Source organism: Penicillium atrosanguineum (genome assembly GCF_028827265.1).
Source record: "Penicillium atrosanguineum strain IBT 20685 chromosome Unknown utg000006l_segment0_segment0, whole genome shotgun sequence".
Classification (NCBI taxonomy): Eukaryota; Fungi; Ascomycota; class Eurotiomycetes; order Eurotiales; family Aspergillaceae; genus Penicillium; species Penicillium atrosanguineum.
This window is the reverse complement of record NW_026623138.1, coordinates 572,088-591,986: the sequence shown is the minus strand read 5'-3', so window position 1 is coordinate 591,986 and position 19,899 is coordinate 572,088. Positions and strand designations below refer to the sequence as shown.

The window sequence follows — 19,899 nt, the reverse complement described above, 5'->3', positions numbered from 1 at the left end:
GCCGCGTTCTATTGTACCACGGCTAAAGGTCCCACTTAATTCACCAATCATTATTGTATGGCTTCTTCTGAAAATCTCCATTCCAGTCTCCTAGTCAAGGTTCGAAACACAGCACAGCCCTAACTCGGTCTACCTCATTGAAAAATTAGAAAATAGAAAAAACAATTTATTTTCATTATCTGGGTAGTCATGACACCTGTATTCGGGCTAATTTTTCTCAAAACCTGAATATAGAACCACCGAACGAGTGAACCATGGAATCCACCCGAGAATCCGTGGTAAGGACCCCACGATCTCCAGTTTCTCAAAAGCATGACATTATATCCCCGCTAATCGTATTTCCTCGATATCCTATTTCAGTCTTTGAATATCCGGGACATGACGACGAGTGTCATTCGTTTGCAGCCTGTCACCACATCTGGATGTCTGAGCCTGCTGGACACGTCATGACGATGAAGACCGACATGATTGATAGGTTCTCATCCATTGAATCTATTGCTTGTATCCAGGTGGCGCCTCACGCTATGGCGTCACAGAGCCTTCCAAGGAACGAGTATGTCATCGTTTTTTCCAGGATTCAAAGTGGCTGAGAAGCATATAAGCGTATAGATAGCCAGGAGTAAGGAAGCGATCCAACCAGTTCTATCACAACAGGTCGAAATTATCAAAGCTCAGCAATTCAATAAATATCAAACATCAAGATCAGTTCATATTATTCTTATTAAACTATATCCGACAATGTCCAACTTCATGCACAAAGTCAAAGACGCCGTGACCGACCGCGACGACAGAGAACCCCACAATACCTACGGCTCCAACACCGCGAGCCAAAACCAAACCTCAAAGCCATTCAACTCTTCCGGTATGGATACTCGGAACACCCGTTCATCCAACACCAACCCTGGCATGGGCTCTGATTCATACGGATCAAACACTACGCGCGGTAGTGGTTCAGGAAATTTCAACGCCGGACCTCACGATTCTAAGTTCGGAAACAAAATGGATCCACGCGTTGATAGTGACCAGGGTAAGTTGACTTGTTCCTTAACGGTTGAATTTTAGAGAGATATCTAACCAAACCAAATTAGATAACCGAGGCAATTTCGACAATGACTCGGGCTATGGTGGCGATTCATACGGATCGAATTCCATGCGCGGTAGTGGCGGTTCAGGCAATATCAATGCCGGTCCACACGAGTCGAAAACCGCTAATAAGATGGATCCGCGCGTCGATAGTGACCTAGGTACATACAGCTCACTCACACCCTGTCACAAGGTCGTGTCTGTATCGTGAACACATGGCTAATCCATGAAATTAAACTAGATAACCGGGCTAACGTCAACAAACACACAAACCCATTCCAATCTCAGCCCAGTCAGGGTTCCCAGGGTTCCCAGGGCTTCCAGGATTCCCAAGGTCTTCAGGGTTCCCAGGGTCTTCAGGGTTCCCAGGGTCTTCAGGGCTCCCAGGGCCTCCAGAGTTCCCAAGGCGCACCTTCTATTGGCGGCGCGAGTAATATGAGCAACACAGGCTCCATGGGACAACAGCCCCTCACGGACAATCACATCAAAAATGAAGAGAACTATTCCAGTTCCTCGCAGGAACATAAGTCTCACTCGATGACTAGTCATACTGCTCCTTGTCAGGATCCTCAGATGGGTGGCCAGATGGGTAGTCAAATGGGTGGTCAAATGGGTGGTCAGATGGGACCGCAATTCGGTGGAGGTGCTGCGGGTGGCAGCAGCTATACCCAGGGTGATAACATGGGGAGACAGCCTGGTGGACAGGGTAATCTGAATAAACTTGGACAGGGTGTGAATGAGCAGCAGCAGGGTCAGGGAATTGGAAACCAGCGTGGATACTAGATTGTCGTTCACATTTGCTTCATTGATGGGATGGAAAGTTTGTTCGAGTTCGTGCAATTCGTGACTTTGGAGTTGTTGCTTCTGCACTTTTACGAGACTGAACAATGATCTGAATACAAGTTGTTTACTTTTTTGGAAATATTATGTTGAAATTATTCTATAGTAAAATCGTGATCATCACAGCACCAGCACCAGCACCAGCACCAGCACCAGCACCAGCACCAGCACCAGCACCAGCACCAGCACCAGCACCAGCACCAGCACCAGCACCAGCACCAGCGGTACCGGACAAAGAAAAAAATGTTGAATGTATACACAAAGAAGATAAAAGCCAGACCGTAGTGTTAAAGGGCCTGTAAAGCATGGGTATCATATCTATTCGGAGTCCTCGACGGGGCCACATGTGCAGAACAGGTTCTGGTCACCGAAGGCTGTAGCGTTGTTAGCATTTGTTCAAGAAGGCTGGTTAAGGGGGGAGGTGTGCTTACCATCATCAACACGAGTCACGGTAGGCCAGAACTTCTTCTCCAAAAGGTAAGACAGGGGGTAGGCAGCCTCCTCACGGGTGTAAGGGCGGTTCCACTCCGCGCCAAGCAGATCACGCTGAGTGTGAGGGGAGTTCTTGAGAACGTTACCCTCACGCGGCTGCTTGCCAGCCTCAACGTCAGCGATCTCCTGACGGATAGAGATGAGGGCATCACAGAAACGGTCCAGCTCGGCCTTGTTCTCGGACTCGGTGGGCTCGATCATAAGGGTGTTGGCGACGGGCCAGGACATGGTAGGCGCGTGGAAACCGTAGTCCTGGAGACGCTTGGCGATATCGATAGCCTCAACACCGCATGTTTCCTTGAAGCCGCGGACGTCGAGAATGAACTCGTGTGCGCAGCGGCCGTTTTCGTTCGTGTATAGGATCGGGTAGTGGGGCTTAAGGCGGGAAAGGATGTAGTTTGCGTTAAGCAAAGTGATCTTGGTGGCGTGGGTGAGGCCGCGGTCGCCCATCATGTTGATGTAGTTGAATGTGATGGGCAGAATGGAGGCGGAACCCCAGGGGGCGGCGGAGATGGGCGGGGAGGAGTTGTTGCCGCGCTTGGCTTGGAGGTGCTCGCTTGTGGGGTGCGAGGGGAGGAAGGGACGCAGGTGCTCAGCGACACCGATGGGACCGACGCCGGGGCCGCCACCACCGTGGGGAATGCAGAAGGTCTTGTGCAGGTTCAGGTGGCAGACATCGGCACCGATCTCACCCGGAGAGCAGAGGCCGATCTGGGCGTTCATGTTCGCGCCGTCCATGTACACTTGGCCGCCGTGCTCGTGGACGAGACGGATGGCTTCCTTGGCACCGGGCTCGAAGACACCGAAGGTGCTAGGGTAAGTAATCATGAAGGCGGCGAGGTCGTCCTTGTGCTTCTCACACTTGGCCTTCAGGTCGTCAAGATCGAGGTTACCGGTCTTCATGTCGCACTTGATGGTGACAACGCTCATGCCAGCCATGGCAGCACTGGCGGGGTTGGTACCGTGAGCAGAGACGGGGATCAGGCAGACGTTGCGCTTAGAGCCACCCTGGGCCTCCTGGTACTTCTTGATAACACGCAGGCCAGCGAACTCACCCTGAGCACCAGAGTTGGGCTGAACGGTGACCTCGGCCATGCCGGTGATATCGGCAAGCTGCTGCTCCAGATCATCAATCATCTGAATATAACCCTTAGACTCCTTTGCAGGCATGAAGGGGTGGACCTGGGAGAACTCGGGCCAGGAGACGGGGATCATTTCCGTGGTAGCGTTGAGCTTCATGGTGCAAGATCCGAGGGGAATCATGGAGTGAGCCAGAGACAGATCCTTGGACTCGAGGTGATGGATGTAACGCAGCATCTCAGTCTCGGAGTGGTGGGTGTTGAAAACGGGGTGGGTCATGTAAGACGAGGTACGCTCAAGGCTGGCGGGAACCGGAGTGACACCAAGAGAGCCATCAACCTCGACGGAGGCGACGTTCTTGTGGGCAGCAAAGACATCCAAGATGCCCTTGACCTCATCACGGCCAACAGTCTCATCGAGAGAAAGACCGACCTTGTTGCCAGTGAGACGGCGAAGGTAGATGGAAGCATCGCGGGCCTTGGCAACAAGCTCATCAGCTTCGGAAGCACTGCCGAGCTCAATAGCCAAAGTGTCGAAAACGGCACCGCCCTCGGTGTTGGAACGGATGGGGACGTCGTAGCCGAGGGACGCCAGCTTCTCGCGAAGGAGAGAGGTCATGGACATGATGCGCTGAGCAATGGACTTGAGACCGACGGGACCGTGGTAGATAGCGTACATGGCAGTCATGTTGGCGAGCAGAGCCTGAGCAGTGCAAATGTTGGAAGTAGCCTTCTCACGACGAATGTGCTGCTCACGGGTCTGCAGAGCCAGACGCAGAGCACGGTTACCAAGGCGATCCTTGGAGACACCGACGACACGGCCGGGCACCTTACGCTTGTACTTGTCGGCGCAAGCGAAGAAAGCGGCGTGGGGGCCACCGAAGCCCATGGGAACACCCAATCGCTGAGCGCTACCGAAAGCAATATCGGCACCGAACTCACCAGGAGCCTTGAGGACGGTCAAGGCGAGGAGATCGGTGGCAACGCTGAAAGTACCGCCCTGGCCGTGAATGGAGTCACTGAGCGACTGGAAGTCGAAGACACCACCCTCAGTGTCGGGGTACTGAGCAAGAACACCGATCAGGTGGTCACCCTGGTCCTTGACGATCTTGAAGTCGTCGGCCAGAATATCGCCAATAACCAAGTTAATTCCGAATCCCTCGGCACGCGACTGCATCACGGCAATGGTCTGGGGGTGGCAGAGGTGGGACACAACAAATGACTTGTTGGCCTTCTTCTGCTTGGAGAGGGGCATGGTGGCGAAAGACATGGTCATGGCCTCGGCGGCGGCGGTGGCCTCATCCAGAACGGAGGCATTGGCGAAGGGTAGACCGGTCAGATCGGCAGTCAGGGTCTGGAAGTTCAGCAGGGACTCCAGACGACCCTGGGAGATCTCGGGCTGATAGGGAGTGTAGCTGGTGTACCAGGCAGGGTTCTCCAAGACATTGCGCAGGATAACGGGTGGAACAATGGTCGGGTAGTAACCGGTACCAATGTAGGTCTTGCCCGAGACATCAATCTGCTTGCGATAGGTATCCAGGAGCTTCAGCATGTCGGTCTCGCCCAAACCGCCCTGTACGGAGGAGCGATACAGGCTGATCTCGGCACTGGGTTCAGTAACCTTCATGTCCTTCTTGGACAAAATGTCCTCGGGGAGGACCTGCTTGACAAATTCATCCAGAGAGGCCGCCGGGGGATCCAGCACGGCCAACATTTCCGAAGCGGCATCGGGAGAGGGGCCAATGTGACGACGGGGGAAGGTATCGAGGGGCTGGAAGACATCCTGGGGATGGGGATCGCCATGGGCATTGACGGAGCTGGTGTAGACACCACGTCGAGTCACCGGAGGAGTCGAAGTAGTCAAGAACCGTCTAGAGGCGTTCAAGGGCGAAAGCGAAGCTGTCCGGGCGACTGAGGGAGTAGCACGCACACGCGAGCGCAGGGCAAGCTGGCGGCCGCCGCGCACGGCAAACCAAGAGGCCGCCATTGATGAAGCTAGTGACGTAGAGGAGGGAATTGAGCACCTCAACACACAGAACGTGACTAGCAATGAGAGAGTGGGATGAAGAAGAAAATAAGTTCTACCGGAGAAATTTAATAAATAATTAACAGGCATTCCATAATCGTTTTTCCACAGTTCAAGAAGAAGTCCGAGGGGCGGGCAACGGGAAACTTGCGCTGTCTTTGATAAGGCCTTATCGTACCAATAGGACTTCTTTATTGGGGCTCCAAGGTCCACCGCCACTGCTGCAAGCGCGATCGGACGACTTTCCCCGTGTTTTCCGTCGGGAAACTTATCAAAGGGTTTCCCCACAAGCGGAGGCCTCCTATGCTCGTGGCCGAGGGGCATCGGAGCTTCAAGCTACGAGCTACCTACAACCTTCCTAGGGAATTCAATCCCTACCTACGAGGACACCTACGAGGACACTTCCGCTCAATTACAATATCCAAGAACGAATTGAAAGATCGAAATTCATATTGCCTCCCCAAGTTACCTCATTACCATCGTCATGGCCGGTGCCATCGCGATACCCGTGCCCCGCTATAGCACTAGATAGTATATCGGAAGCTCGGCTCATCCTCAATAACCCGCTCCCCCTTCTCAGCCTGCCGATTGCAGAACCAGAACCACAAACTCAGCACCCCAACGATGATAATAATCAAAATGTTGCACCTGTGTCACAATTAGCCGTCGGAACCATACACGTGACAATACAAGCATCAAGGGAAGGGAGACCACTCACGCGAGCGCGGCATACATCCCTGGCCGATACCCAGGCGCATCCTGCTCCCGGAACACAAGACTGCTAACAATGCCCCCAATCCCACCAAAGCCCACAAGCGTCGCCGAACTAAATGCCCTAGTCCACTGCCCACGAACGTTATTCGCCTGATAAGCCATACAACTCGGAATGTTCGCATTCGCACCCGCAACGGTGAAGAAAACACCCGCATACCGCGTCGCACTGCCCGTCGCGAATCCCATCATCGGCAACCCAATAATACAAAGCAGCGCATTGCCCACAAGAATCACTCCGCGCACACGATACCGATCTCCAACCCATGCAGCGCAGTACATCACAATGCCCGCAAACGCATAAGGCGGCGCAATAAGACACTGAGCCTCGCCCACACCGAACCCCATGCCCTCCATCAAGATTATCGGTAAGAAATATGCAATCGCATATGTAACAGTCGTAAGACAGAAGAAGATCATAGCAAAGCCCCAAATTTTCGCATCGAGTGCTGGTCGCAGGAATTTGCGCATAGAGAATGCTTCCAGGTTCCCGTCTTTGCGGTCATCGTTAATTCGTCGGACGATGAAGGCGCATTCGCGCTCTGACAGGAATCTCCAGGATTTGGATGCTCGGTCAGGGAAGTCGACTAGGAAGATGAAGCAGAGGATTCCAATGAATCCGGTTATCACGCCTTCGAGAATGAAGATCCAGCGCCAGCCAGTTAGACCGTTAGTGCCGTTGAGTTGCATTAGGCCGAAGGCTAGGATTCCCGCGAGAGCGGAGGCAACACAACCGATAAGGTAGAAGATTGAGAAGCGTTTTTGGACGTCATCTGGTGCTGTTAGTTATTGTGATGGCCTATAGGGTAGGTGGACGTGGCTTACAGCGGGTGTACCAGCATGAGAGGAGGTAAACACAGCCTGGGAAATAGCCTGCTTCTAGGACGCCGAGTAGGACGCGGAGGCCGACTAGTTGGCCCCAGTTTTTCACGAATCCTGTGCCCTGCGTGGGGTTAGTGATTTGGCTTCGACATTGACCTTCGGGTATTGGTAGTGGTGGGATCTTACTATCATGATTACGGCCCAGGTCATAACGATTGTTCCGAGGAAGAGGGTTGGGCCGACTTTCCGGATGATGATTGTCATGGGAGGTTGGAAGATAACGTAGGGAACGAAGAACATCATGACCACGATTGACTAACTGTGTAAGTGACAGCCTGGAATCAAGAGTTTGGGACATACATAGCGGTTGCCGATATTCAAGCCCAATTCTGTCTTCAGACTGATATGGTCAGCTTGCTGTTAGACATCAAGCGGCGATAGTTCATACCCAGCAATGGCAGCCATGCTCAGATTCGTCCGATCCATGAGCGAAATGCAGTATGCGAGACCGGTCATTGTGACCAGGCGCAGGTCGACACGGCGAATGATCTTCTTCTGCTCCTCCGGAGTGAATTCTTCATCTTCGGTGCTGACGCGCTCGGCGATATCCTCGATACCTTCCACGCCGGGTGGTTTCTCGTCAGGGTACGACATTGCACCAGTCTCTGTCGAGGGACTGTAGCTGAGCGATAGGGAAGCAAGTACAAATCAATCAGATAAACGGGAAAAATGTGACGATAGAGTGAAGACAAAAAAAGACGAAAGAGTGAGAATTCTACGAGCAGAGAGACAGACTCCATTTATTCCTCCTCGTCACACAGCGTCGACAATCCAAGCTAGACTCCAAAAACCGGCCTTACCCTAGACAGTAATTTCAACCACCCAACCAGCCTGATTGAGTTCATCTAGTCCTCTCCAAGCCCATTGCCCAGGAATGCCCAGCCCTCTCTCTCCGAACCGAGACCACATTAGCCGACGCTGAACAGACGTGCCTCGGTGCTTTTCTATATTGGCAAGTACACCGCGAGCCTGGCCGCAAGTGAGGAGACGAGGGGCACTCACCCCACATCTTGGAAGTACGAGTCAGTGGGAGCTTTTGCTGGTGGCGGGGTGCTGATCTGGGGAATTGGATAGCAAAGATGCGGGGGAGAGCTTGGCAGCTTGGCGCTGAATGGAATGTGAGATATCCGGTCGGTAAAGGGGTTTGTTTGGTTGCGAGTCGGTCAGAAACGTCAGCTGTGGAGTTTCTGGACTTGTTCAGGTTATCTTGGGGGTTTACCCCGGATGTTGTTGTTTCCGTCGGTTATGGGGATGGGACAACGGCCTTGCCTCGATAAGGCACTGTTCCCATATTATGGGACGTTGATTGGATACGGGATGTCTTACACCTTGATCAACATCATCTAGAATCCCCTGTCACCTGTCCAAATGGACCGGGGAGGTAGCTGGTAAGGTTTCTTTGGAAGACAGTTTAAAGAAGGGCTAGTTCCCGACCTAGGTTGTGTATACGAGGGGGAACCTTATTCTTTAAAGAGCCGTCTAGGTAAACAAGCTGAATGGAGCCCAGAAATAATGGCTCGATATCTAGGCAGATATCTATCACCCCCTCACTGTGCCCAGATCGCATGATGCATGAGCCCCATCTTGGCTGTCTGAAAATGCCGACAGGCCATGTAGCATGACCTCATCTCTGCAATATGAATATTCTATATAGCCGATTTAAAGTTGCATAGCGAATCATAGTGTGTGGACCGGTAATTAGAGTAGGGCAACCAGGATATGACAGGGATAGCTGGTTAAAGAGGTGATAACCCCACGTGGGGTGTAGATGTACATAGACGGTGTAAGGCTGACGGCATATAATAAATTGTTGATCAATTTCTCCAGAGGCTTGTCGCGGGTTCATCAATCTCTTCTCTGGACTCGAGTTCGGTAGAAACGCAATCTAGTCTACATAAGGATAACCACATATCTCTCACACACAGACTTACAGGTTCAGGTACTATCTTCTAAAGGTCCCAAATGACAACTCATCGTCACTTTCATCTTCTTCCTGGATTAGAGGCTCTCTTTCATCCTCGTGTTCGTCGAAAGGGGTGTGGTTTCTGCTTGCGATGGACACATAAGTCACGAGGGCGATGCCGACTACAAACCCCGCGATTGCCAAAGTCGCATTGATGGGGATTGGATTTTCGTGGAACGGCCCGTGAGTAAGAGCGTCCAATCCGTACTGGGAGAAGTTGGCGAGTCCTGACAAGCAGATAATGGAGCCGTAAACGCGACCGAATGTAGCGAAGCCGAAGACCTTGGTGGCATAGTCACTGATTCAAAGTTAGCCATAGCTTGGATTGAGGTTTGATATGGGAGAAAATACCTCATTGCGGAATAGTAAAGCGGTCGCAGCAGCACAAACAGAAAAACTGTCATGTATCCCGCCCACAGTGCAGGAATGGAGTTGAGAATGCCGATGATCGTGGTAAACGCGACAATCAGACCCAGCATTGCCGGCACGCTCAGTCGATCGAGGAGATATCCAATGAAGGGAGTAAACAGAACACCGCCAACAGGCAGAGCGACATTGAAAAACTCGTTGATTCTGTCGGCAAGTTCCTCTGAGCCAAGCATGTACTCGTATTGCGACCGGATGGTGGCGATGAAATAGTTCATACGCACCATCTGCAGCACAGTCAAGAGAGTGATCAGTATAAACCACGGCGTCGCCATCTGCTTATGAGCTGGCAGACCATGCAACACACCCCAAACCTGACTCTTCTGTTGACGATCCTCCTCCCTGTCCGCGCGCTGTTGTCGGACATCTGCATCACCGAGAATTTCATTAAGTTGGTGGATCTTCTTCTTTCGAAGATCGGCACGCTTGCTCCGGACACGAATTAGCTCTCGAGCATTCTCGATTTCGTCATCCGACGAGTGTACATCCTGGGCGGGGTCTTCGGCTTGCTCAATTTTGCTTTCGAGTTGGAAGGTCGTTTGGTAATCGCGCTTTGGCATGAAGGTCACCAATGCGAGAAGAAGGATGACCGGAACAGCCAGGTATCCCATGAAAAATTTGTCAGGAGTGAAAGTTCTGCCTGATCCCTCGTACGCGTATCGGTAGAAGAGGAAAACCGCAGCCGACGCGTCAAAAGCACCAGTCACAAGGGCGACGATTTTACCCGCATGCCTTGGGAACGCGTTGGCGATTTGGAAGGATGGCACAAAGATAAATGTACCCGCGAGCGCGAGGAAGAAGTTGCCCGCAATGAACCCCTGAAACCCAGGTAGATGAAAAGAAAGAATCATCAACACGCTTCCAATGGCCAGAAGTAAACATCCGATCAGACCGCAGAGACGCGACCCATACCGGTCAAGGATTGTTCCAACCGGGAGAGCTGAAACATTTGCCGTGATCGACGCGACGGTGAAGAAAAAATTCAGACCGAGGTCCTGCTTCACGCACAATTCGATGCCGTCGCGAAGCTCACTCTTGGAACATTTCTCGTGGTAAACGCCCTCCTCCACGAGCACAGGCTTGAGCGCAGCGAATCCAAACACAATGCCCGACGCGACCCAGCACGCGAAAATGGTGAACGCAACTTGCACTACACAGAATTAGCAGCTTCCTCACAGCAGGGATACGCCAGGGACATAACACGTACCTCCTCGTTTCACAGTCGAGTGCTTGTATGCAGGCGTTGCAGGTGGAGCAGCCTCGACGATGGAAGCAGCGTACGTCGGATGCAGCACATCGTAGCTTATCTTCCGGGCAATCGGGACGAAGTCCTCATCGACATCGGGATCTGGCTCGAAATCAACACCTTCGAGAGCAGAGACGTGCTGAACCAGAGACATCGCACTGTGTTGAACAGTTGTGTTGGGTAATTGGGTGCGGAAAGAGGGGGAAGATGCGACCTTATCGAGAAGCTTCTTCACATGGGGTTTTCCCTAATCTCAGGTGGTCCTAGCGCAGAGAGTCAAGTCCTTATTCTTGAACTTTCTCGAAGGCCGATATCGTTGAAATTTGTGCTCTGTATCGCTGGGGCTAATTAAAGCTCTGTTTAGACTAAAGCCACCAAGCTATGACAGTTTATTCCTGGCCCTAACCCCATGCTGTCAAACTCTAGTTGGACGCCAATCAATAGCTGGGAGTGGAGCCCGGGAACATGGTACGACTGATAAGTCTCACGGAGTGCTAGCGTGGCAACCCTTGTTTCAAATATTTGCACAATATACATATATTAGAAGCCACATGTCCAGTCATTGCCTTCTGAAATGCATAAAAGCTTGAATTTGCTTCCATCATATGTCCAATCGTTGGCAATGCCTGCTGAACATATTCTCATGAGTAAGCAGGACATGCGTCTACCTCATACACACATATGTGCAGGACGCGACCGAAAATTTACAAAGCTCTCCAGTGCTACCAGACGGCCCCTCTAGACCAATACTCGATTGAACATTACACATTTACAAATACTCCACGCCAGAAAGTGTCCACGACAGAAAGCGCCCGCGTGGGAAGATCTTAGACTAGAACGCGATCGACAAGATCATATTTCATAGTCCCGCCTTTCTCAATATAGCCCCCTGGGCCAAATTTACCCGCTTAACCCCTGCTCCGTCCAAAATTTAATTACCGTGTCCAATTAATAGATTGGACCTGGTCTGTTCCATGGCTTGCGACTGCCATGACGTCGGGGGGAACATGGCAGCGCCGATGACGTAGCGCCCGTTAGCCGTCATGAATGACACCCCAACACTTTTCCTCTTCTATTATTGAAGCTTGATGCTTTATCAGCTTGATATTGGGTTTTTCTTATCTTGTTTATCACTATAGCCTGCTATACCCTCGAGACGGTGACACTCGGTGCGAAGAGACGAAATAGCGACAAGTAAACACAACGCGTAACGAATTTCCGCGGTCGCATACGAAATGGCTCTCGTTTCAATTAACGCCCCAGGCCTCAGCAGTGGCCTTCTATACAACAATGGCGATAACAACGCGCGGGTCTGTGTTACCTCGGAGACCAACGAATTCGACATGGAGACGATCAAGGCCTGGCAGGATGAAGGATTTGACGTGGTGTACCTTCCATTCAACGGCGGTGGAAAGGACTATGCGAGTCGGCTGATGGGTGTCAAAGAAGGATGTGGTGTCGGAGAAAACTATGCGGTAATTGGTACGTGGTTCGCAGCAAAAAGAGAGCACATACTGACCCGAAACAGCGTACGGTGAGGCCGCAGACTACTGCTTGGACTACTACATGAACCCTATGAAATCGAGTCGACTTTGCGCCCTTGTCGCATACTATCCTAGCGTTATTCCCGATACTCGCCAGCGATTCCCACTGTCCCTGAAGGTGTTGGTGCATCTGGCTGGACCGTCCGTGGATGTCACCACTCAGCCCCAGGTCGCTGGGCTGCAGGGCAAGAGACGTCGCAAGACCAAGCCCCTTAACCCTGGTATTGGAACCGGCGAGCGCATGGACTTGGCATATCCGGCATTTACCTATGATCATGCGCAACCTGGGTTCGCGGAGCACGATATGGAGGAGTACGATCACCTTGCCGCGGATATCGCTTGGACGCGGACCGTTCAAACTTTGCGTAAAGGATTCTGTCGCGAGGTGGATCTGGAACGACGCTGGGAGGAGCACCAAGAAGGTAGGTTATTGGGTATTCTCTGGAGTACGTGCGCTGATTCGTGTTAGGAAAATACTTTGGAACGAACCTCTCCAAGGCCATGGAAGGATATACCAAGGAAAGGACGCCGAGCGTCACATACGGCCCGACACTTAGCGGCGGTATTGGCACGCCAGCCCTTCGCCGTTTCTACGAACACTACTTCCTAGGCCGCCTGCCGCCCTCAATGCGCATCCGCCTTCTGTCACGAACAGCCGGACCGGACCGTGTCGTCGATGAATTGTATATCTCATTCGAACACAGCCAGGAAATTCCCTGGATGCTCCCCGGCGTTCCTCCAACAAACAAACGTGTCGAGGTCATACTAGTCAGTATCGTGAGCATGCGCGGTGGCCGCCTCTACTCCGAGCACACATACTGGGACCAAGCGAGCGTCCTCGTTCAGACCGGTCTTCTCGATCCAAAGCTCGTTCCAGGTTCGGTCCAGGGTGTCGATAGACTCCCCGTCGTCGGCCGCGAAGCTGCACGTCGAATCCTGTACGAAGACCCCGAGGTCGAGCAGGAAGACTACCACAACCGACTTATTCGTCGTGCGAATGCTCGGGCACGTAAGGGCAAGAGCTCGACTGCTTCTCTGGCGGATGAGTCTGCGGCCGAGAATAATCTGCCCGGGAAGAAGGATACGAATGGGAAGACTGTTTTGGAGAACCGTCCTGCGCCGAGTAGGACTGGGACGAAGAAGTCAGAGGCCAAGCCCAAGGAGACAGAGGCCAAGCCCGAGAAGGCAGAGGACAAGCCCGAAGAGACAGAGGCCAAGCCCGAAGAGGAGGATGGGGATGAGACTGAGACTGAGTCAACTAAGCCGAAGGCGGAGAATGGGAATGAGTCTGAGTCGACTAAGCCGACGGTGGAGAACGGTGATCGATCAGCTACTGTTGAGGATGAAGGAGACGAGTAGTTGGGTGGTCTTGAATCTTGTTAATTGAGGATGATATCGAACTCGTCTATTCTGTTCTTTTCTTTTCATTTCAATGAGTTAATAGTTACAGTTGATTTCGAAAACAGATTCCCCGTCGACGCTCGCGCTTTGTTTCTCGGCCCGTACCCGAAACAACATTAATTTGTATCAGGCTAAGAGGTAAAAAACTTTGTCCTCGGAACCGACGCTTTTCCATTTCTAGAACGAAGGAATTACGTACAAGTCTGTATATTATACGAAACCCCTTTTCACTTGTACAGTACGTCGGCGCACTACTCTTTTGTGTCGTCAATCGATAACTTGTGGCAAATTTGCCTAATGAGGTCTTCGGTAGTCCGCTCCCTGAGATAGATGGCATAATACAAATCGTCGTTCCCTAGATATCCTGCTTCTTTGTACGGGCGGAAGTAAACGCACAGGGCTTTCATAGTTAGTATCCGTCAAAAATTTCCCATGGATCATCAAACGAACGTCGTTGCAGTATCTTGGAATGTGTATCAGCGACCAATGAAACTTCACTTTCCTGGGCCCACAATACTCGCGAATTAGCCGCTGTCGGTGTGAGGTCTGGGTCTTCTTGGTCGAAACCTATATCCAATGGAGGGTCTGAATCAATCATATTCGGTTGCTTGCTGGCAAACAAATATGATGAATTTGCAGAAAGTGGACGGGAGGTTTCGGGGCGTTCAATCTCGTTTTCAAATGTCAAATCAAAGCAGCTATTGGCTGGACCGGTCTATAACTATAAAATCCGCGACATATTAATCACTGTGTTCGATATGTTCTAAAAAGTGGGTTATCCCTAAAAATACGAAGCGTCTTTATGCCATTCGTTAACATAGTCACTTCATGCTTGTCAGTGGCAGAGGTTGATTAGCTTAAATTAACACCAATAAAGACGGATTAAATAGAAGCGGTGGTCATAGGGATCAAAGGCGAGCGGAAGGGAAAAAAAGAAAAGTCTTCGCCCCTGGGAATGCGCCTCTTACAATAATGGGCCTAGCCTTCGAGCAAGTAAGGGCGAGACTTCTCCCGCCCCTTTTTTTTTTTTCAAAAAAAACTTTAGGCAGAACATTCTACGGATGTTTACTGAATTTTACGATAGCGTAACTATTAAATACTGCAATACAATTCCCAGGTGGGGAGTTTCCATGGCCGAATCTGGCTTGGCGCGATCCGAGTGGGGCGCTGGGAAAGAAAGCGTGTGTGTCTGAGGGGTAAATAACGCATACCGTATCACGTGTCCTCTGGCAACACCACTGACGTCATGGGCCCCAAGTCCTATGAGCTGAAAAATTATCCCCCTCCCTTCATCGAATCGTAACCTAAGTTCTACACGCTATCACGTTATCAAACACCATATCTAGCTTTGCTTATGTGCTCTGTGACAAAGTTCATATCCACAACATTACCGTTATACTCTCCCTACAGTATCGCTAAACAATTTCGCCTGAAACACGCAGAGCAGCGCAACACAACCGTTACAGCTCACAGTGCCCATCTTATATCAATTACATTGTTAGGATCTCTATTTCATAACGACATGCAGATAGCCAGCTCAACCTACAACCCACTCCTACGAGAGTATAATAACGACATGCTAGCATACACCCAAATCCAGATAATGTCTCTTCCTGGTCTGAATGAAACAAATGGAACTAGCAGCAGCGACTGTGGTAATGTTCCCGCCACCGGTGTGCTACACCATCAAGGCCCTAGCTCTCCCAGCTGCCTAACTCTGCAGGATTATACTCGCACTATGCTGTTATATACGCGATCTCAGATACTGTCTTCCTGGTCTCAACAAAAATGATGAAGAGATAACACATCTTTGTCCAGGGTTCATTGATTCGTGTAAATTGGGTACGGTCGTCGATTCATATAAATACCGCGTCGATCTTTTCTAAAGATGACTGGCTTCATGGTTTATAATAATGTGTACATAACTCTCATAATTAATATGATTTGCAAATACTCTGGCAATCAGAAGGTAGAGGAGAGACGCCAAGGATGGAGGGGCAGGGACGTGAGTGTATGGACGTTTACTGTAAAATATGTTAACTTACTCGAAGTCTGCGTTTAAGATTTGAATAGGATCTATTCGTAAGAACATATTCTATTACGTCCTATCCAGGCATATATTAGTATGGTTTCCGTCGCAAATTGAGAAACTAAGCGCGAGTGTTGGGGGGTTGGGTAAACTGTTTTTGAATTTTACTGTATGGCAATGGGGCGTTTCGGCAAGTATGGTCTGTCAATGCCGGAAACTGTATATACGGATACTTTTGATGATCTACCAGAAATACCTAGAGAAAAGAAAGCCGGGCGCTGGGAAAGAAAGCGTGTGTGTTTGAGGGGTAATCTGTTTTCGAATTCTACTGTACATAAGTCACGAAGCCGTTTGAGTCAAGTGGGGTTGGGTGCCACAGGTTTGACATGATGGTTATTCAACAGCTCGAGATAGACATAAAGAGGTAGAACAGGGTGTGTGATGTGAGGTGATGATCAGAAACTGACACTTGGGAGACTTTTCAAGTCGACCAACCATCGTCACAAATTATCATATCCGCGTCTTTTTACGAATACACGCTGCTCTCATCCACGAAAAACACGTCCTCACTACCAAGGTCATTAAATTAGGCTGCTTCGGATTGATTTTCTTATCTAGATCAACTACAAGCTTGATATACCAAAGCGCAGGTTGAATCACCAGCCCTTCCACGGAACCCATGTCTCACGCACGACATCATGCTCATCCACAACGTAGTAGACAAAGTGCTGCGCCGATGTGATGCAAGCATGCTGAACGTACAGAAGAACCTTATCGCCAACCCTGAAAGAATCTTCAATTTTCTCTCCGGTTCCTGATTTCGATCCCGTATGCTGCATGAGTCTGGTTGTCTGCTCCGACTCTGCCCAGCCCAGAATACCATGTTCCTGGGACATGCGCACAACGCACCACTGAGGTCGATCAATCACGGTACCGTAGCCCGGAAACTCGCTGGCTTCCTTCGATAGGGCGACCGTTCCCGCATTAATCAATGCTTCGTTGCGCTCGGGGTAGACGCTGCAGACATCTGCTAGGATTCGGATTGCTTGTTGATTGGGGGTTACGAGGGAGGTAGCCACCTGTTGCAGATCGTTGGATGGATAGCAACCAGCGTGTAGCTCAAGTTCCATTCCCTCGGGCAACGTAGCCTTAAGTCTGCTCACAACATGTGCCGTGGGGGTTGATCCGACTGAAACGACAATCCTACGATCCGGCCTCGCATCAATCAAGAACTTTGCCGCCTTCACCACACCCTCGACCTCTTCCTGGAGTACTGCAGTTGCAGCCTCTTCCGTGCGAGTTGCGTATGAATGACCAGCATGGCAATAGAACCCATGAATAGTCGCGGCTGACGATGACTCAATTCGTTCGATTAGCTTCGGCAGCGAAGGCGACTCGGTCGCCAGACCAGCCCGGCGAGAGCCAACGTCGATCTTAACGAAAACGGACCATGGGGCGGGCTTTGAAGATGCCTTCTCTAGATAAGCTTCCAGAACATCAACTTGTTGCTCATTGTCGATCATGAGCTGGATTTTGAGAGATTGCGATAAATCATGAAGATGTTGGAGAGCGCCGGGAAAGACCGGTAAACCGTAAAGACACTGTGTAGACTTCCTCAAAACTTGTTTCCTATACCAGTGGATAGCAAATGTACGCACCTCGTCAAGCTTCCCCTCGCGAACCAAATCCAAGGCGCCCCGAATCTCACAAAGGGTTGATGCAACGATCTTCCGATGAAGTCCATCGCCCAGCATCATTCGAGTAACCTCCGTGCACTGCAGATTCAATTGATTTAATATGGTGTGAATTGATGGGTGCAGTAAATATCTCAATTGATGCATACCTTCATCGTCTTCACATGAGGCCGAAACGAAATCCCCAGCTTCTTGACATCCTCAAGCAGGGCCGTGGTATTGCGTTCCAACACGGGCTTGCTCAGGAGAAGAGAAGGCGTCGGAAGTTCTGCGATTGGACGCCCAATGTAGGACGCATGGTTCTGGAGTGAATAGTCCATTCTGTCTTTGAAGAGTCACGGTCGGAACTCCAGGGGGGTCGGGTATTTATCTGGAAGCCGCAGTGGGGCGTCATTTATCGATAGATAATAGACCGTGGGGGTAACAGGAGTTGCGGGAGTTGCGGGGATGTGTCCTGTGCCTTGCATGTCGGTGCTTGTCCGTGCAGATGCTTTGATGCAACCTTAACTCGGGCTAATGGAAGGTGCTGCTCTGCGACGTTGTTGGACAGAGATCACTCATTCTTCACCCCGAGCTATTGCATAAAATCTATGGTATCACATTCCGAGATAATGGAGATAATAGCCATTAATTGCAACATCTCACGATAATTACAGACTAGTATAGAACATTTAATTGTCTCATAATATTGTGACACGAAATAACTGAAGCTCCGTTCATATGATGACCCTTAGTTCGGGAGAATGCTCATAGCTCTCACTTGAGACTCACAATTTCCTCCATAGGGAACAAGATCTATCATGACACGCTCAACGTCGACGAAGCCGAACTTCGCGTAAAGATCGTGGCCATCATCAGATGCCTCAAGGAAAAATTCAGTCAGGCCGAGCTCGCGAGCCTCGGCAAGACCGACCTTGAGGAGGCTGGAGCCGATTCCCTGCCCACGATATTGAGGTAGCGTTGCGAGCACTTGGAGGTCTACCCACAGTTAGTATTTTTATATTCATACTCAAGCAGGTGTGGACATTCTCTTACAGCCAAATTTCTTGCCAGTCTGGTGCTTCGCTCGCACGGCCGTCAGTGTCTGAATGAACTCATTGCAAGCCTTTGAATTCGTTCCAGCGGGCCAATCGATATCCTTAAATTCAATGGGCTGAGGCTCGGTATAGAAGAACCAGTTCGCCCAGCCCACAATCTTTTCTTGGCCGTCTTCTTCAACAACTGCTTTATAATTTCGCGCGTACGTATCGTTCTTCATTTTGTCGACAAGTCCCTTAGCTCGGAATTCCTGCCTCGCATTGCTGGGAGGACCAAAGATTACATGAGAAAGGTTGCTCTCTCCTCTGGCTTCGTTCGCTTCGTCATTGGAGACGGCTTCCACCTGGGCGAGCGTAAAGGCGTCTTCCTCGGTTGCGGGTAGGATCTTGAAATCAATTCTTGGCGCCGCCATGGTGGATTTGCTTTATTATAAAATGATTTTGGTACTGGAGAGGATTGCTCAAGCGATCAGGGAACAAATAATTCTTCAGGTTGTGAGTCAGAGTTGGAACTGGCGAGAAGGCTGCCATTTATTGACCCATTTCACCCTAGGCCCGTCCCGGACTCCGACCACGACCTCACATCATTCTAGTCTAGCGATGATAAGCTACCCTGTAAAGGGCAACAGTTAAGTCATTGAATCATACAACACCATACACTAGGCCGTAACTAAGCTTTTTAATTGGGTGAGTCAGACTCGTGTCATGAATCTCACCTCCGAAATTAACGCACGAGCCAGGGCGCGGTCGGACATTTCTGCGTTTAGCCGCCTGATTATTCTGGCAACCAAGAACGGGACGATACGATCGCAAGGCTGACTTGAAACCCTATTATTAGTCAAATACAGTACCCTTATGTAGAGCATCGCAGCCCCTCCCCGATACGGAAGGCGGGCTTCAGATTGGGGCCGCTTTAGGCTGCCATGCTGTTCGGGGGTTCAGGCTGTTTTTCGGCCGTTCGGGTCTAAGTGAGCACCTTAATTAGTTGACTTGTCGTAAATTAAGGTTATCCATTTGTTATAGACTGGCAATTCCCCTGAAGAGTGTGATGATCCCTACCGCTGGCTTCAAATACGCAAGTGTTATGAATACGGCGGGATAGGATAAAGCAAATATCCATCATTCGAAGGGATTCATGTAAAGGTAGTAAAGTAGACCAGGTCATTTGCTCTAACCCCACGCAAATCACTTTAACACTTGTCGCACACTATGAGTGCTCGTCAAATCATATTTCCCAGCTGAGGGGCCATAGCCTTATTGCATGCAACAGACGGCCCCCAACTCTTACCGCCAGGGTCAAACCCTCTGCACTGTGCGGCTCCGGCAGACAAGGCTGTCTCCTACATTATGCCGAAAAGGGTTTCTGTGCCGTCTTCCCCCACTAAT

At 50.6% G+C, this 19,899-nt stretch overlaps 8 protein-coding genes across 8 annotated transcripts; 2 read left to right on the top strand and 6 right to left on the bottom strand.

Annotated features, from left to right (window-relative positions):
- Window positions 1–738: 738 nt before the first annotated feature.
- Window positions 739–1,866, top strand: N7443_007339 (uncharacterized protein; the record flags this gene model as incomplete). Its single annotated transcript, XM_056887395.1, has 3 exons — window positions 739–1,027; window positions 1,089–1,244; window positions 1,325–1,866. 3 exons carry the CDS (start codon window positions 739–741, stop codon window positions 1,864–1,866), a joined length of 987 nt encoding a protein of 328 aa, XP_056739086.1.
- Window positions 1,867–2,023: 157 nt separating this feature from the next.
- N7443_007338 (Mitochondrial zinc maintenance protein 1) lies at window positions 2,024–2,230 on the bottom strand (the record flags this gene model as incomplete). Its single annotated transcript, XM_056887394.1, has 1 exon — window positions 2,024–2,230. The coding sequence occupies one exon, from the start codon at window positions 2,228–2,230 to the stop codon at window positions 2,024–2,026; it is 207 nt and encodes a 68-aa protein (XP_056739085.1).
- Window positions 2,231–2,241: 11 nt separating this feature from the next.
- Window positions 2,242–5,481, bottom strand: N7443_007337 (glycine decarboxylase subunit P; the record flags this gene model as incomplete). The annotated part of the gene is made up of 2 exons (XM_056887393.1): window positions 2,242–2,297; window positions 2,355–5,481. The coding sequence occupies 2 exons, from the start codon at window positions 5,479–5,481 to the stop codon at window positions 2,242–2,244; spliced, it is 3,183 nt and encodes a 1,060-aa protein (XP_056739084.1).
- Window positions 5,482–6,044: 563 nt separating this feature from the next.
- N7443_007336 (putative phthalate transporter) lies at window positions 6,045–7,767 on the bottom strand (the record flags this gene model as incomplete). The annotated part of the gene is made up of 6 exons (XM_056887392.1): window positions 6,045–6,168; window positions 6,239–7,064; window positions 7,117–7,234; window positions 7,300–7,428; window positions 7,474–7,513; window positions 7,562–7,767. The coding sequence occupies 6 exons, from the start codon at window positions 7,765–7,767 to the stop codon at window positions 6,045–6,047; spliced, it is 1,443 nt and encodes a 480-aa protein (XP_056739083.1).
- Window positions 7,768–9,115: 1,348 nt separating this feature from the next.
- On the bottom strand, window positions 9,116–10,962 carry N7443_007335 (putative MFS transporter; the record flags this gene model as incomplete). Its single annotated transcript, XM_056887391.1, has 3 exons — window positions 9,116–9,434; window positions 9,488–10,712; window positions 10,770–10,962. The coding sequence occupies 3 exons, from the start codon at window positions 10,960–10,962 to the stop codon at window positions 9,116–9,118; spliced, it is 1,737 nt and encodes a 578-aa protein (XP_056739082.1).
- A 1,081-nt stretch (window positions 10,963–12,043) lies between these two features.
- On the top strand, window positions 12,044–13,711 carry N7443_007334 (dienelactone hydrolase; the record flags this gene model as incomplete). The annotated part of the gene is made up of 3 exons (XM_056887390.1): window positions 12,044–12,290; window positions 12,337–12,774; window positions 12,822–13,711. 3 exons carry the CDS (start codon window positions 12,044–12,046, stop codon window positions 13,709–13,711), a joined length of 1,575 nt encoding a protein of 524 aa, XP_056739081.1.
- Window positions 13,712–16,438: 2,727 nt separating this feature from the next.
- Window positions 16,439–17,796, bottom strand: N7443_007333 (D-serine ammonia-lyase DSD1; the record flags this gene model as incomplete). The annotated part of the gene is made up of 2 exons (XM_056887389.1): window positions 16,439–17,557; window positions 17,626–17,796. The coding sequence occupies 2 exons, from the start codon at window positions 17,794–17,796 to the stop codon at window positions 16,439–16,441; spliced, it is 1,290 nt and encodes a 429-aa protein (XP_056739080.1).
- A 410-nt stretch (window positions 17,797–18,206) lies between these two features.
- Window positions 18,207–18,926, bottom strand: N7443_007332 (major facilitator superfamily domain-containing protein 10; the record flags this gene model as incomplete). Its single annotated transcript, XM_056887388.1, has 2 exons — window positions 18,207–18,454; window positions 18,512–18,926. 2 exons carry the CDS (start codon window positions 18,924–18,926, stop codon window positions 18,207–18,209), a joined length of 663 nt encoding a protein of 220 aa, XP_056739079.1.
- Window positions 18,927–19,899: the final 973 nt, after the last annotated feature.